Source organism: Cnephaeus nilssonii, assembly GCF_951640355.1.
Source record: "Cnephaeus nilssonii genome assembly, chromosome: 1".
NCBI classification, from domain to species: domain Eukaryota; kingdom Metazoa; phylum Chordata; class Mammalia; order Chiroptera; family Vespertilionidae; genus Cnephaeus; species Cnephaeus nilssonii.
Window position 1 is genome coordinate 25,658,354 of NC_137072.1, and position 17,499 is coordinate 25,675,852.

At 43.9% G+C, this 17,499-nt stretch overlaps 1 protein-coding gene across 1 annotated transcript in view; it reads left to right on the forward strand.

The window, feature by feature from the left end:
- Nucleotides 1-638: 638 nt before the first annotated feature.
- The window catches only part of ST8SIA6 (ST8 alpha-N-acetyl-neuraminide alpha-2,8-sialyltransferase 6), a gene marked incomplete at its 3' end in the record, with an annotated part of 146,555 nt that continues 129,694 nt past the window's right edge, over nucleotides 639-17,499 (forward strand). The window contains exons 1-2 of the mRNA XM_079769804.1: nucleotides 639-823; nucleotides 1,368-1,469. Of these exons, the coding sequence (XP_079625930.1) occupies nucleotides 732-823; nucleotides 1,368-1,469 (194 nt within the window). The 5' untranslated portion in view covers nucleotides 639-731. The remainder of the gene's footprint in view (nucleotides 824-1,367; nucleotides 1,470-17,499) is intronic.

The window sequence follows — 17,499 nt, forward strand, 5'->3', positions numbered from 1 at the left end:
GCCTTGGATTGTGCGCTTAAGCCAGGAGAGGTTACTCCTTCCAGTGGGCGCCGGAATCTATCCAATGACTGCCAAGTTCCTGGCAGCCTTCATGCGTGGGGCAATCCGGCAGAGCGACTACACAATTTTCAAAGTTTTCAAAGTGAGCCCTTTCTTCCCGTCCTCTCCCGCCCCTCTAAGCCCTGGCTGTCAACCACAGGGGCACCGACGGAGTCGTAGTGCTCATCGGTGAGCTGCGTAGGCTTCGGGGAGCAGGAGAAGGCGCAGAAAAGTTGGAGCCCAATCTGCACTGAGCGGAGCTCCCGCGCCCCAACCTTCAGGTGACCCCGCGCGGCGGCGGCGGCGGCGGCGGCAGCGGCGGCAGCGGCGGCGGCGACCAGAGCCCAGAACCCGCAGCAGCTCGGAGCGCCTCCGGCAGGAGAGGAAGCGAGTTCGGCGAAGCGTCACAGCCTCCCGAGCGCGAGCGAGCGCGGCGGTCCCGGGCGGCGGGAGAAGTGGGAGAGCGGGACGCGGCGTCTCTCCGGGCTCCCAGACGCTGTGCCGCCGGGGCCGGGCTGCCCGCGAGCGCGGACCTCGCCGAGTGCTGTCGTCTCCCCTCCCGCCGCCTGTCAACGCTGGAGGTGTGCGTGGCAGCGGTGGCTGCGGCGGCCGCGGCCGGAGCCACGAGTCGGGGCCGCCGGGGCTGCGCGTCGCTGGGGCAGCGGCGGCGGCTGCCGCGCCTGTGGCTCAGGATGCGGCCGGGGAGCGCGCTGTTCGCCCTGCTCGGCAGCCTGCTGCTGCTGCGCCTGCTCTGGGGCTCGACCACCGCACCCGCGCGCCGCAGGTAACCCACCCGCCGCGCTCCGGGGGCCGCGCGTTCCGTGCACCCCGCCGCGCTCCCTGCGGTGCGCTCCCGGGGCCCCGGTCGTTCCGATCCGCTCGACTTGGGCGCGCAGACTTTTGGCGGCTGCGAAGACGAGCCGAAGGGCAGCGGCGGCCTGCGGGTGGGGTGTGCTGGGGGAAGGAAGTCCCGGTCACAGGGCTGGATGAGTCGGGGGTACCAGAGGGGCGACACTTGAATCCTGTGGGCGCCGCGTGGGCAGAGAGGGACCGGTCTGTGTGGTGAGGGCCCAAGCGTGCATCGTTCGGGGCGAGGGAGCTGCAGGGCGGGACCTGCCGTCGGGCTCGGCATCGGTGTCCTGGGCTCTCCAGCCCAGCGCGTGCTTTCCCACGGTCCCGCCCGGAGCCTCTTCAGACGCCGGGGTTCGGGGGACTGTCTGGGAGCCAGGGCGCGCAGGGACGTCCCGGCCGGGCAGCCAGTTTGCCAGCCACCGCTCCCCGCGAGGTGTTACAACTTAGTTGTGTGTTTTTTTCTCCTGGCTTTGCAGGCTCTTGGTGGAGGAAAGCAGAGAGGCCACCCATGGTATGCCTGTAGCACTGAGGACGCTCAGGAGCCCCGGGACCCCGCCGCCTCGCGCCACAGCGAACAGGTACTCCCGGTGCCCGTGGATGGGGTGCGGCTGCACCTGCAGCACTTGCTTTGAGTTATCTGGCTGGGATGGCATGATTGAGTGTGTGTGTGTGTGTCTGTGTGTGTGTGTCTCTCTCTCTCTGTGTGTGTGTGTGTGTGTGTGAGAGAGAGAGAGAGAGAGAGAGAGAGAGAGAGAGAGAATGAGTATGCACACACCAGAATGTAACTCCTCACTCCCTCAATCTCCTCTGTAAAGCCTATTTTCTTGGTTCTAGGGGTATCCGAAAACAGCTGCACTTTAAAAAAAAATGGGAGCTGAATTCCCCTCTTGATCATGGTGCTTTGCACCCCCTTGGGAGAAGCAGCTCAGCCTGTCCTTATTGAGGGATTTGGTTGGATTGCCTTCTGTCTTTATGCTTTAATGTGCACCGGTGTAAGAGGCACATTTGGGAGGATGGAATTCTGTGCACGATGTTGAGAATGTTTTTGTCCTTAGTAAATGGAGACTTAAAATTGTTCTCTTTCACCCACATGAGTATTTTATCCATGTGCAATAATTGTTTGTTTTTTTTATCATTTTTCTGATTATAAAAGTAATACATGCTTGGTGCAAAAAGTTAGATGTTAGAAATATATAAAAATTATATTCACTCAGAGTCCCACCACCCACAGATCATATTAAGGTTTTGGTCTGTTTTTTTTTTCCCCCCAGTAGTTTTTCCTACATAAACATATTTTAAAATATATTTAATATTGTACTTTGTATTCTTTCTTTTTTCCTATACATATATATATATTATTAAAAATTTCCCAAGGCATTGTTTTTAATTGTTGCTTAATTCATCATATGAATGTGCCATAATCCATTGAATTGTTTCCAGTTTTAGACATTTAGATAATTTCCTCTTTTGTTTTGCTTTGTTTGCTACTAGTAATTGTATTAAGTACATTGAACTATGTAAATTTTAATATTAAAAATTAATTCTCCAGGATGGACTGATAGAAGTTGGATTGGTAGGTCCAAGAATAAGTGTACTTTAAGTTCTAAATACATATGGCCAGTTGCTTCCTAGAAGAGTTGAATCAAATTACATCCTCACCAGCAGAATGTACTTTGTGCCTCAGCATTGTTTTATTATTGCAATTTTATATATTGCAATATATTTTTCTTTTCCTATATTTATCTCTTGTGAATTTCTTTTCCTCTATGTAGTCTTCTGTATATTCTTTTTTGGAAAGAAATATTTTTAAAAGAGAATAAAAATAAGGCTAAATAGTTTTTGTCACGACCTGTTGGATAAGAATATTTAAAGGTAAACATATCTGAGGAACCAAACATGATATATAATAATCATTAATATATATACTGATATGTTGATATAGCAAGTGGTATTCCCTCTGACATTACTAGTAGCAGCAGTTTCTTGTTTTATATTTTTCTTTTACTTCTATGCATAATTTAAGTGTCTTTGTAATAAGGAACTCATTGACAGGACAGTCAAATATAGTGAATGAGGGTTAGGTAGAATACATTCACTGTCACCGGTGTTCTTTTTGCTATGTTTGTGTTCATATTTAAGAACAGAGATTCTTGTCAGTTCTCTCAAGAGAAAAATTATGACATCATAGACAATATACACTATTTATGCCAAAACACAATTTTACTTGTATTTTATAGCTTGCTTTAGCATTCTTTTGGAAATGAATTCTCCCCAAAGACCTAATTGCCTTCTTATTAATGAGTCTGTGTGTTTTGTTACCATTTACTATTCTAGCAGTTCTTTTTAAAATTTGTCTTTATTGTTGAAAGTCTTACAGATGTCTCCCTTTTTCCCCATTGACCCTCCTCCGCCCCCCCCGCCCCCCCCCCCCCCGCTTTCCTCCTTCCACTAGGCCTTCACAGTATTGTCTGTGTCCATGGGTTATGCATATATGCATACTAGTAGCCCATTTGCAGGAAGAATCCTGCAAGCGGCCGCTGCTGCCGCCTTTGCGGCCGCTGCGCCTGCACCCGCGGGCTGCTGCCGCCCGCCCCGCTCCACCCCGCTCCGCCCCGCCCCGCCCCGCTCCGCCCTGCCCCACCTGGGCTTTCCCTCTGGCAGCCACCTTGCTTTCCGCTTTTCCTCCCTCTTCCTTCTAAGTTGTCTTTAGTCTTCACTCCTCCCTCCCTCGGCATATGCAAATTAACTGCCATCTTTGTTGGGTAATTTGCATACTCGCCTTGATTGGCTGGTGGGCGTAGCGGAGGTGCGGTCAATTTGCATATTACTATTTTATTAGGTAGGATGGTATATGTTCTTTAGTTAATCTCTTCCTGCTCTTGGGTCATTTTAATCTTCTGATTGCCTGACTCAAGGCTCCTGTGTAGCTTCTGCGTGGTCACGAGAAGCGTCTGGGGGAGCCTGGAAGAAGTCTTAAAGTGCTGGGACCACACCGCCTCCCACAACCGTCCTTTTGGAATTTCACAGCGGATTAGAGGTGCTAACAAATCCTGGAGTAACAAAGCTTTGAGAAAAATGTCTTCCTATACTTTGATTTTATGCAGGACTGTGTACTATAGGCAGCCTTCCTTCCCAACGAACTGGGAGCATTCCATCTTTTTCCAAGTCCTGGTACTGTTTGTTATACTCTCTGAGGTTGCCCCTTGGGGAAAGTTTGAAAGAATGTGCTAATTATATTATCTGGTTCTAGGCCTTTTTTGAGGTAATTCTTTGATGAATTTTTCAGCATCTTTTGGCATATTTCTTTTCTGCTTGGCATACTTCTTGAGCTAATATAGGTAATTCGTATTTTTTTTCCTGAATGTGGTCTATTTTATTAAGATTTTTCAACTTATATCATTCTGTAGTGCTTTTTTAAAAGCTGTCTTTTAACTTATTTTATGTCCCTATTATCATAAACTAGAAGCCCAGTGCACGAAATTCGTGCACGGCGGGGGGTTGTCCCTCAGCCAAGCCTGTACCCTCTCCAATCTGGGACTCCTGGAGGGATGTCCGACTGCCTGTTTAGGCCCGATCCTGGTGGGATCGGGCCTAAACGGGCAGTCGGACATCCCTCTCACAATCCAGGACTGCTGGCTCCCAACTGCTTGCCTGCCTGCCTTCCTGATTGCCCCTAACTGCTTCTGCCTGCCAGCCTGATCATCCCCTAACCACTCCGCTGCCAGCCTGGTTGATGCTTAACTGCTCCCCTGCCAGCCTGTTTGCCCCCAACTTCCCTCCTCTGCCAGCCTGGTCACCCCTAACTGCCCTCTCCTGCAGGGTTGATCACCTCCAACTGCCCTCCCTTGCAAGCCTGGTCCCTCTCAACTGCCCTCTCCTGCTGGCCATCTTGTAGTGGCCATCTTGTGTCCACATGGGGGCAGGATCTTTGACCACATGGGGGCAGCTATATTGTGTGTTGCAGTGATGATCAATCTGTATATTACTCTTTTATTAGATAGGATAGAGGCCTAGTACAGGGGTGGGGGCCAGCTCGTTTGCCCTGAAGGGCGTCCCGGATCAGGTGGGGGTTCCCTTGGAGCGTGGGGCGGCCTGAGCGAGGGGCCTGTGGTGGTTTGCAGGCCGGCCACGCCCCCTGGCTACCCAAGCGGAGGCCCTGGTATCTGGAATTTATTTTCCTTCTACAATTGAAACTTTGCAGCCTGGAGCAGAGCCAAGCCTGCTGCTCCCTCCAGGGCGGCAGCCATTTCTGTGGCAGTTAATTCACCTTCTACAATTGAAACTTTGTAGCCTTAAGCGGGTGAGCCCGGCCAGGGTGTGCAGAAAGCTTTGCTTCCCCTGTTGCTGCCGGCAACCCTGGCCTGCTCTCTCAAGCTCCATTCTGCCACCATTTGTTTGAATTTGTTTACCTTCTATAATTGAAACTTTGTAGCTTGAGTGGAGGCTTAGGCCTGCAATGGCTATGGAAAGCTTGGCTTGCTCTGTTACCTGGGAAACCTTGCTCTCTGTGGCTGTAGCCATCTTGGATGGGGTTAATTTGCATACTCGCCCTGATTGGCTGGTGGGCGTGGCTTGGTTGGTGGGCGTGGCTTATGTATCAGAGTGATGGTTAATTTGCATATTACCATTTTATTAGAGAGGATGGTTTTGATTATTTGTGTAGCAGGGGTGCAAAATTTATACTACTTGTCTGTGTAAAGAAATTATAATTTAATTTGTCCTTTTCCTCTGCCCTCTGGAATAGTTTCTCAAATTTGTCCTGTATATTACTGAATTATTTTTCTGTAGTGTCAACTCTCTGTTTTGCCCTATCTATAACAGTAAATCTAGGACATTTTTATTTTTATCGTTTTTTACATTTTTTCCAGCCTGTACTTTATTACATCAGTTTACATCTTAGAAAACACTTAATAATCTTTTAAACCTCACCTCCATTTCTTTGTATTTTCTCGAGAATGTGAAGCAAATGCTTTCCAAGGCTTTCTTCTGTTTCTTATAGTACCTATTCTCCAAAAGTAGCATTTTCTCCATATCTTAACAATATTCTCCCCTTAACTTATAGAATCTTTTTATACATTTTATGATTTTTTGGAGCTGTGTTTGTTTGTTGTTGTTGTTGTTGTTAACTCTCACCTGAGGATATTTTTTTCTGTTGATTTTTAGAGGGAATGGGAGAGAGACACAGAGAGAGAAACATCCATCTGAGAGAGACGTGTGGGTTGGCTGCCTCCCCCACGTGCCTTGACTGGGACCAGGGATAGAGCCTGCAACCAAGAACCCTGGACCCTTCAAGTCTGAGGGCCTGCACTCTATCCACAGAGCCAAACTGGCTAGGGTGGGCTTGTTTTTAATTTAGATTTCCCCAAATGGCCTGTGCTCTCAGACAGGATTTAGAACTCCTGGTGGTCACCACTAGGAAGCAGTTGTCCTTGGAGAATAAACCACATGAAAGGCTGCACCATAGAGCCCTAAACAAATGTCTGTTTTTAAAAAAATGTGAATTAAAAACATTGCGATAAAATACACATAATATAAAACTTACTAATTTGAGTTATTTTATTTTATTTATTATTATTACTTTTAAAAATATATTTTTATTGATTTCAGAGAGGAAGGGAGAGGGAGAGAGAGAAACATAACTGATGAGAGAGAATCATTGATCGGTTGCCTCCTGCATGCCCCACACCGGGGATCGAGCCTGCAACCCGGGCATGTGCCCTGACCGGGAGTCAAACCGTGACCTCCTGGTTCATAGGTCGATGCTCAACCACTGAGCAATGCCGGCTGGGCAAATAATTTGAATGTGTTTTTTTAAAATATATTTTTATTAATTTCAGAGAGGAAGGAAGCGGGAGAGAGAGATAGAAACATCAAATGAGAGAGAATCACTGATTGGCTGCCCATTATATACTCCCCACTGGGGATTGAGCTCACAACCTGGGCATGTACCCTTGACTGGAATCGAACCTGAGACCCTTTAGTCCGCAGGTCGATGCTCTATCCATTGAGCCAAACTGGCTAGGGTAATAATTTGAGTTTTTTAAAAATTGTGGTAAATACAGGTAACATAAAATTTATTCATTTGAATTTATTTATTTATTTATTTAATTTATTGAGGTGACATTTGTTAATGAAATTGTATAGGTTTTAGGTGTACAATTCTAGAATACATCATCTCTATATTATATTGTGTGTTCACCACCCAAAGTCAAGTCTCCTTCCATCGCCATTTATTCCCCCCTTTGCACTCGTCTACTCTTCCCAACCCCCTTCCCCTCTGGCAATCACCTTACTGTTGTCTGTGTCTACATCATTTGAGTTTTTAAATACTGGACCTCAAAGCTATCTTCTGCTCCCCTGTCTTAACTCAAAGGCTGTCATAAAGTGCATATATTCATGAGTGATCCTAATCAACCTGGACTCCTGCTGCTGCCAGGAATAATGCATGAACAATGTCACCTGAAATCTGCGCCCCCCTTCATGTCCGGAGGTGTGATGGCTGATTTCCCTTCCATTCCTTTGGTGTTGCTTTATAATATAACAGAGGTATAATCTCAAGAGCCTGGAGACAGAGAGCAGTGAATGAGCCTGGGGCACCCAGTCAGCCTCAGGAAGTAGGTCCTTCCTGTGTGGGAGCAACCACCTGATTCTTTGACTGGCCAGTGGGAGGGAGATCAAAGCCTCTATTTTTTTTCTTCCTGGTCCTGCTCTGTTTCAGAGGTAAAATCTGACATCAGCTGCTGGCAATTGCTCCATGTGGTCCACATGCCCTCTTGTTAGCAGTATTTCTTCCCAAAACCTGACAAATTTCTGAAGCAGCTGTGTAAGGTGGTCCTTTTGTGTAGACTTGTGTACTTTCCTAAGAATGGAGTATGGAGGAGAGAGAATCAGGCACTATTGACTCTCTACTGTCTTATAATGAAAGCTGTAATAATGTTTTATGCGACATTTTTCTGTTGACTATGTTCACACTGGGATCATAACTATGAACTACAGAAAATTCAAATTAAGTGTGAACCAGGCTTGAAAAAACGGCCATACAGCTCAACAGAACCCTGGAATAGCTGACTTTCACCCCTTATCCCTTTCTTCTGTCCCCACCCTCCAAATTGCTAAAGGCTATTGAATTTTACTTTTGAGAATGCTGTCATTCACTTAAAATATATATATCAATAATATATATATTATTGATTTCAGAGAGAAAGGGAGAGGGAGAGAAAGCTAGAAACATCAATGATGACAGAGAATCAATCATTGATGGGCTGCCTCTTGCACACGCCACACTGGGGATCGAGCCCACATCCTGGGCACATAGGTCGACGCTCAACCACTGAGCCATGCCGGCTGGGCTGTCATTCACTTTTGCATCTTTACTTCATTGCTTTTAGAAGTTATGATACTATCCGTGTTCTGTTTTAAAAAATTCAGTACTCTTTAAAGCTGCCTTGAGTCTGGTTTCTGAAGTAACTTGAAATGAGGCTTTAAATCTTGCAGTCTTCCTAACTGGTGCCTGATTGCAGCCCTTCTCTTTCAAGGTGTAAGAGGGAGCTCTCCTCCACTTCTGCTCCCGTGTCAGTTGCCTGTCTCCCCATGTTCCCTGTTTGGAAATGGGTTTCCCTGGGGCTTCCCAGCTTGTCATTTCCACCTCTTTGTTCTTGGTCGCTTATGCACACCTTCAGCTGCTCTGCTGTGGTAAGAGCTGTCGGGCACAATGGGCTAGGCTCCTGGTCGTCCAACTGCGGCTCTTTGGCCCCTTGAGTTTTTAGCAAAGGCCAGCTTAGGAGTACCCTAATTAAGTTAATAACAATGTGCCTACCTATATAGTTTAAGTCTAAAAAATTTGGCTCTCAAAAGAAATTTCAATCATTGTACTGTTGATATTTGGCTCTGTTGACTAGTGAGTTTGCTGACCACTGGTCTAGGCCAGCTGACCAGGGAGAGGGTTTCTGAATGCGGCTGCAGTCACTCTGGGCTTCTGTGGGTACATTGCCACATGGACAGGAAAGCCAGGGTGAGCTTGGCAGACAGGAGGACATGCTCTGCTCTTCCCTTTGCTTTGTGGGGTAGGTGGGTGAAGAGATCGGAGTTCATGAAGAAATGGTGTCTGATGGGCCCCACTTACTCTGGAGATTGGTAGAGGTGGAATTTTATTTTCTGTTATTCCCATGTGCCTCCACTACTTCCTTGACAGGGCCTCTCTTCACAAAGAGGCTGGGTGTTGCTTTTTATAACTTGAAAGGAAACATTCAGCAGACAACACTGTTTCTACCCGTTTGCCAAAGTGAAGGTGGGCCCATTGAAACATAGATCAAGGTTGCCTTAATGTTGTCTGGCCTTGTGCGTTAATTCACTGTGCCCTCGGTAGACGTTTTCCTTGAGCCAACAGGCATTGGAATGAATTTGAAACAACAAAGAAAAGCCGGTCTGCCTGGTAGGAGGAATTGTTTTTTGGGGGAGTTACAGAGAAGCACAAATATTTTGAGAGATTAAGTGCTGACAGGAAGTAGCGAGAAAAGAGGCTTGGGCACAGTGGAAAGGATATGAAGAGAAGAAAAGGAAATAAATATACCTCCTCATCTGCCAGGGACAGTGATTCTTTTTAGAGCCACGAGTCTCTTAGCTGCTCTGTGGTTTCAGAGTTCAAATGTTCTACAACCTCTCATTTGATGGGAGAAAAAAGAAGCTCTTTAGAGAGCCGCTGAGGCCATGAGCAAACGAGGAAAATGTTCTTGTGTCCTGATGTCTTATATTATAGCTCCTTTTGCCATTAAGAAGATGGTTATTGCTGTGGTATCTTTATGTGTACACACTTAAGAAGTTAAATATATCTTGTCTATACTTTCATATTTCAAAAACTTAATTTTGTTTCATGAAGTACTAAGAATACTTTGTACATGCTATAGGTAATCAGTCATTGAGAACATTCATTTCCATGGGCATAATTTGATTTCTAAAGGTAATTTTATAGGCATAACCTGTGCTTTTAAGATGATTGTAAAATAATTTCCATTACCTTGTTGGTTATTGTAAAAACACTAGAACTCTCCAATATACAATTTTTAAACCACAATATTCCATAAATCCTCTAGAAGAAAACAGAAATTTTAATGGCTTTGGATTAGGTAAAGAAACAACACTAAAAGTATAATCAATATAGGAAAAAATGATAAATTACATTTTATCAAACTTTAAAATTTTTATGCTTCTGCATGCATCATTAAGAATATAAAAAGAAGCCTGGCCAGCATGGCTCAGTGGTTGAGCGTCGACCTGTGAACCAGGAGGTCACAGTTTCATTCCTGGTCAGGTCACATGTCCAGGTTGCAGGCTCGATCCCCAATGTGGGCATGCAGGAGGCAGCCAATCATTGATTCTCTCTCATCAACGATGTTTATATCTCTCTCTCACTCTCCCTTCCTTTTTGAAATCAATAAAAATATTTAAAAGTTTATAAAAAGAAAAACCATAGACTGGGAGAAAATATTTGAAAATCATATAGCAGTGAAAGAGTTTTATACAGAATATATAAAGAACTTTTGCAACTAGCTCAATAACAAGAAGAAAACAACACAATTTATAAATGAGCATAAATTTTAATAGACATTTTACCAAAAAATATATACAGGTGGCTCATAAGCATTTGAAAAAAATGTTTAACATCATTAGTCACTAGGGAAAAAACACAATGAGATAATCACTTCCTACCTTCTATGATGGCTTTTCTAGCAACTTCACCATGTCATGGGGCAGCTCCTCCCAAGGTTAGTTTCTCCTACTGAAGGTCATGATAGTAGTGCTTTGGTATAACCAGAGAAAGGTTTATTACTCACACAAGCGAAGAATTCCTGAGGTGGGGATAAAGGAGGATGGTTCTCCAGGAAAAGACTGGAACAGAGAGAGAGTAGTGAGTATACAGCAGTTTTACAGACCCTTTATGAGTCTGTGAGTAGCCCTAAGACCTCGAGGCAGAGTTTTATATTTGGGAAATTACCACAAGAATGACTAAAAATCAGTATTCCTTTGGCTCCAGGAGTTGTTGAGTAAGTTCTTATTTCTTATTATTATGAGAGGCATGGGCATTCCATGCTGAGTCTTGTAGCAATTCCTCATTCAAATCATCATAATAGAGTGGAGCTGGCATCCTATTTAAGAATGTTGGCGTTAGGAACTAATTCAGGATCTTCCATTCCTCGTTAAAAGATCCACACAGTTATAGGGAGTGTTGAGTCTGGGTTATACAACAGAAAATACTAAACATGTGTCTGTTATACCAAAGACTGTGATGTAGTTTAACAGAAGGCACCAAGAAATAGACACCCAGTGAGTCAACCTTTAAAGCCATCATATTGAGGAAGAGCAGTAGGCTTTGGCAGGCAGATTTCTTTTGGCAAATAGAATAGCTTGTTTTGGGGGAGGGGGGGTGGAAGGGGAAGATTAGGGTCCTCATTTTCTATGGGTCCCACTGTGTTATCCCTCTCAATCTGGGCTCCAGGTTTGAAAAGGGATAGCAGAATGGGAGTTTGTTATTAAGTGGGAAGGGTAATTCTGTTTGGGTTATATATATATATGAGTTTACTTAAGAAACGTGAGCAAGTTGGTTGGCTGTGGCATTAAATTGAGCTTCCTCCTTGGGACCTGTAGTAGGAGCTGAGACATGGGAGACTTTAATTTTAATACATGAGGTCTGAGCAGCAATATATTCCTAATGTGGAAGGTCCCATAGTGAACAATCCTGAATGTGAAATCAATCTATTTTGTGTTTGAGCCATAGAGCAGATCAAAGAGTAGAGTCTGTAAAATAGGGACACTGAACATACTTTTTTTGAGGGTATCCTCCAGTGTTGAAATGACTGATGTTTGGGTCCCCTCCTTTATCAAGGATGTCCCGGTCATAGAATGAGAAGAAGAAGCTCTTCATTGGTTTCCAGCACACGTGATGGTGGTGCTGTCGTCTATAAAATAAATGTATCCCCTTCCTCCTACACGTAGGGGACCCTGCAAGGAGCCAGTTGGGCCAAGCAAGGTATGCTCTTACTTGGATCCATGGGCAAGCAGACTCCACAGAGCATGAGAACTAGTGGCTGAGGTTTCCATAGTAAAGGAATCACCAGATGGTATTGGTGGCATTTTTACCTGGGCAGCTTTTTGGGTGGCCTCAGGGTCTACTGCTGGGATGACCTCATTCAGATTGGACCGATTTTCTTGTGATTGTCTACACAGGTTTTAATTAAATGTGTCGATGGGGAATAGGTTGCTTCCAGAAACTAAATAGGCAAGTAGATGTTGGGCTTTTTTGAGAGTGCTAGGAGTAGGGATATTGACTGGAGATGGTACGGGGCAGCCTTCTTGGGATCAAATGAAGCCTCCAAATCTAACTGAGGCGCTGGATCTCTTAGGTGTGCAGGGACTCAGCTACAGTTAGTCAAAGTCTGGACCACGGTATGAATATCTTGTGAAATACCTTTATGTGTTTCTCCCCTCAGTAGAATACAGGGGTGGGCAACAGAAGGTTTACGGTTGTGAGTATGCAAAACGGAATTTATTCCTGTGTTGTTATTATTTATTAATTATTGTACTATTTCCCATAATCACAACTGTAAATCTACTTTTGCCAACCCCTGTATTTTCAGGGTGCTTAAAAATAGAACAAGCCCGTGAAGATCCTGTCTGCATAAATGGTGGGGATATAGATCTACTCCGCAGATAATTTAGTGAAGCTATATTGGGATACCTCATAGATGAATGCAAATTGGGGCTGTGATGCTGGATAAATGGGCCAGAATAAAACATATTGGTAGATCAATAGCTCTGAGGATCTACCTCAGGGAATTTATCATTCCTAAGATGATACAGATGGTCCCCAACCTTATGATGGTTTGACTTAACAATTTTTTTGACTTTACAGTGAAAGCAATACACATTTAATAAAAACTGGCTATAGGCTAAGCTACGATGTTCAGTATGTAAGGTGTATTAAAATCCATTTTGACTCAACAATATTTTTAATTATAATGGGTTTATTAGGACATAAAACCATCATAAATTGAAGAGCATTTATATTCATAGCCTTATTGTGTAAGGAGACTCAATCTCAATTGTTGTTTTTTAAACAATTTTATTTCAAAGACAATGCTTTAAAAAAATATATATATATTTATTGATTTCAGAAGGAAGGGAGAGGGAGAGAGAAATATAAACATCAATAATGAGAAAGCATCATTGATCAGCTGCCTCCTACACTCCCCCTACTGGGGATCAAGCTTGCAGTTTGGGCATATGCCCTGACTTGGAATCGAACCAGTGACCTCCTGGTCCATAGGCCGAAGCTCAACCTCTGAGCTACGCTGCTCAGGCTGTTGTTGTTTTTTTAATCCCCACCCGAGGATCTGTTTTTGTTGATTTGGGAAAGAGAGAGAGAGAGAGAGAGAGAGAGAGAGAGAGAGAGAGAGATAAACATCCATGTGAGACAAACTTTGATCAATTGCCTCCTGTATAGCCCCGACTAGGGACTGAACCGGCAGCCTTTTGGTATATGGGATGATGCTCCAACCAACTGAGCCATCTGGACAGGACTTTTGTGTTTATTTGTTTATTTATTTTTTTGTATTTTTATTGATTTTAGAGAAAGAGAGAGAGACTGAGAGACAGAGACATCAATTTGTTGTTCCACATATCTGTGCTTTCATTTGTTGATTTTTGTATGTGCCCTGATGGGGGATCAAACCCGCAACCTTGGCATATTGGGACAACACTCTAACCAACTGAGCTACCTACAAGGCCATTGTTGGGTTTATGTTATCACTCTTGGGTATTTGTTGAAATGTGGGAGCACTAAGGAGGACACATAATCTTTGCCAATGACCTTTACATTGGCTCAAGAATGCATTAGTTTCCTTGGTATACTTAGAAGGTGAGGGGGTAAACCATTTAGGGCTGGTTAACACTTTAGTTTTAGCTCCTGGGAATATTTGAATCATTATAGTAGATTCAAGGACAGGAACAGCTGTAAAGATTTTTGGTGCTCTTAGTGTTCCTATTAACCATTTCCCCCGGGGATGAGCCTCAGCAGCCACATAGTGATGGTTCTGCTTCATTCAGAGGTCCCCTGCTGACACGGGGTGGGGGGGGGGGGGAGGCGGGGTTGGTGCTGCTGCTGGAGTAAGTTTCATTAGGATTGTGCGGGAGGCAACAGACACAGGTGGGAGGTGAGGCTTAGGGGTTGCTGGCACTAAATCAGTCTTTAGTGGAAATCCAGGTGCAACTACTTTGGAAATGGTTTGATAATTTCTTGGAAAGTTAAACACAAATTTGTCACATGCTCCAAGATTTCTTCTCCTAGATATTTACCCAAGATAAGTAAAAACATGTCCACATAAATATAAACATAGTATATGAACATTTATAGCAACATTATTCGTAATCATCAAACAATGGAAACAGTCCAGATGTCCATCAACTGGTGAATCAATAAACAATATGTGGTATATCTATACATGAAGTGTTATTTGGCAATAGAAAGGAATGAAATATGAATCCACCCTACAATGCGGATGAACCTCAAAAACACTAAGTGAAAGAAGACACAAAATATTGTACGAAGCAGGCATGCAAAGCAGATCAGTGGTTGCCTATGGCTGTGAGTGAGGGTACGGTAGAAATTGGGTACAAGGGATCTTTTGGGGCTAATGGAAATCTAAACCTGGATTATAGTAAAGGCTGTGGAAATCTACAAAGTTACTAAATATCATTGAATTGTGTACTTAAGCTTTTTATATGTAGGAAATTCTGAGAGCAAATACGGGTTGGCATCCTTGGTTTTGCTGTGTGTAATTTTATGCAGTGTGTGTGTGTGTGTGTGTGTGTGTATGTGTGTGTGTGTGTGTGTGTGTGTGTGTTTCAAATATTGGAGGTTGATGTATAAGTAATGTTGTGTTGCTGGGATATGCAGAAGATTTAAGTAGTTTTGAAGAGCACCACATTAAAAAAGTCTTCTTAGGTAATCTACATAGTCAGCATCAATATCCTGAAGTGAGAAATAGACAAAATGAGCAAAGTTTTCCATTAGCATTTAGATTTCACTTTTTTTTTCATGTTTTCTAAGCTTCCAAGTCAAGTTTAACATGCTGTTTATTTAAGATTGAGAACATCACCCAAATATGAGTACCTACAATGTGTGGGGTGTTGTGTCAAGCTCAACAAAATAAAAAAGGTTTAGCAATTATAGAGCTGTTGCCATGTCCAGGTTTAGCATCTTGATATTGTACGACTCCATCTAATTCTCACAGCAATACAGTTCGGTAGGACTATTAACCCTTTGCACTCGCTTGCTTTTTTCTCGATTCCTTTATTCTAATGCTAACCATGTCGAGTCACACTCGACATCCGAGTGCAAAAGGTTAATATTCCCATTTTACAGAAGGAGAAACTGAGACCCAGAGGGTTTATTCACTTGTCCCAGGCCACATAGGTGGAAGGGTCAACTGACTGACTTCCCAGGCTGTGTTCCAAATGGAGAAACAGGGGTAAGTCACTTAGTCCCATGTCAGATACAAGTGATCTTTCCAGATTTATAGGGAATTGTTGGAGAGAATGGCAGGGAGTGGTCAAGAATGACTGAGAGTTGCAGGGATGGAGGGCCTCGGGGACATGTGGAGGGGAGACCGGGGCCATGCGCTATGGTGGGAGGCAGGGGCCATCCAGAGGAGATCTTTGAATTCCTTCAGACAAAGTCAGATGTACTGAAGGCAGATGTGCAGCAGCTACAGGACACAGCATAGACCAATCACTGAGAAGGGGGCTTCAGGGCTGGCCAGAGGCCCACGCCCCGCTGTCCGGGCTGAGCTTTAGCTGGAACAGCCAGGCCAGTCATTCAAGTAGCGGCCGAACTGCAGCTTCGCCCTTCTCCCTGGGTCACCAGAGGGGGCTGTCTGGTTGAGTAGGTGCCTGCACGGTGGGTACTTTGCCTGCACCAGGGCACAGCATCTGTGTCTGTGTGGTTGGCATCTGTTGTGAATATTCCCCCGTGCAGATGATGGGTTGAAAAAGGAAGGAAATGAGAGACCAAATAGGAGTCAGGCCTGAGTTAAAATACACATGATAGGAGTAGATGGAGATTTAAGGAGAAACGTGAGGAATTTGAATCCCTGTCTTGGCAATTCAGTGGAATTTGGGGGTGAGAGGAACCTGGTCAAGGTCTTGGGTGCGTGCAGTTATGTACTGTGTTGGTCTGCTATGGCTGCTGTAACCAAGTACCACAGACTGGGTGGCTTTACCAAATAAATTTATTTTCTCATTCATTTTTATTTAATTTAGTTCTGGAGGCTGGAAATCTGACCTTAGGGTGCTGGCAGAGTTGGTTCCTTCCGAGGGCTGTGAGGGAAGGAGCCGTTCTAGGCCTTTCTCCTCGGCTTGCAGATGATCATCCCTGTTTCTTCACATGGTCTTCCCCGCCTGTCTGCGTCCCCATTTCCTCTTCTTATAACTTAAGTACCTCTTTGTAACTTAAGTACCCCTTTAAAGGGCCCATCTCCACATAAGGTAACATTCTGAGGTACTGGGGGTTAGGACTCCTACATATGAATTTTGGCGGTAGGAGAACACAAGTCAGCCCATGATGCTGAAACATAAACAGACCTAACTTTGCTCATTCTGAGGAGTCGTGTAATGGGGCTGGCCTGTACTTCCTATGAGCTGGGTTAGTGTGTGTTGTAAGGTGGGAGGGTGACTTTCACGGGAAGAATCCTATGATGTAAGTCGAGGCGGCAGATCTTAACATAGTTTTGGAAATTCAGATTTTCTTAAGGTGAGTGTAACTTTTATGCGGAGCTCAGGTTTGGGGGAACCTTGAGACTTTGAGATAGCATGACTTAAATGGTTTTATTTCATCTTCACTTTTCATGCCTCTGTTCAGCCAAACATGCTTAGCCAAGAGTTTGAACATCCTAGAGCTGTATGACTTCATGTGCCCACTTTGTTTTCTTGAGCAAAACAATGTCTTTATTTGTAATTATTTTCTCTTTCATATGCTATTATAAGCCACTCTAAAGTGATTTTTTAAGTTGTATTTTTTAAATTAAATTGTTTTCTGATTATAAAAGTATTATGAATTCATTGTAACAAAAATGAAAATTACCTATTATCTCACCATTGAAAGATAGTTTATTAATTTTATCATAGGGGTCTATTTTCTTCAAGAATATGTGTATGTATGCACTTAATATAGGTGAGATTACATATGACACATACACACATGTATTATATACATATAAACACAATTTTGTGTCTTCCTTTTTTCACTCAATATTGGAAATTTAAAAATTCTTTATAAATGTGTTTTAAATGACTATTTTTTGTCTGAGACTTCATAACTGACTCATTCTCTTCTATTTCTTTTTTTCCATTTTTATAATACACTCCACTTCCATAACAATAATCAACCTAAGATGTACTATATATTTATTGATTGAATGATTGTCTATTTCACCCTACAAAATGTAAGCTCCAAAAGGGCAGGGTTTGAAGTTTAATGTTCCCTAGCCCCACTCCAACTCTTCTGCACTCAGCACCCAGAACAGTACCTGGTACATGGTAGATATTCAATAAGTGTTT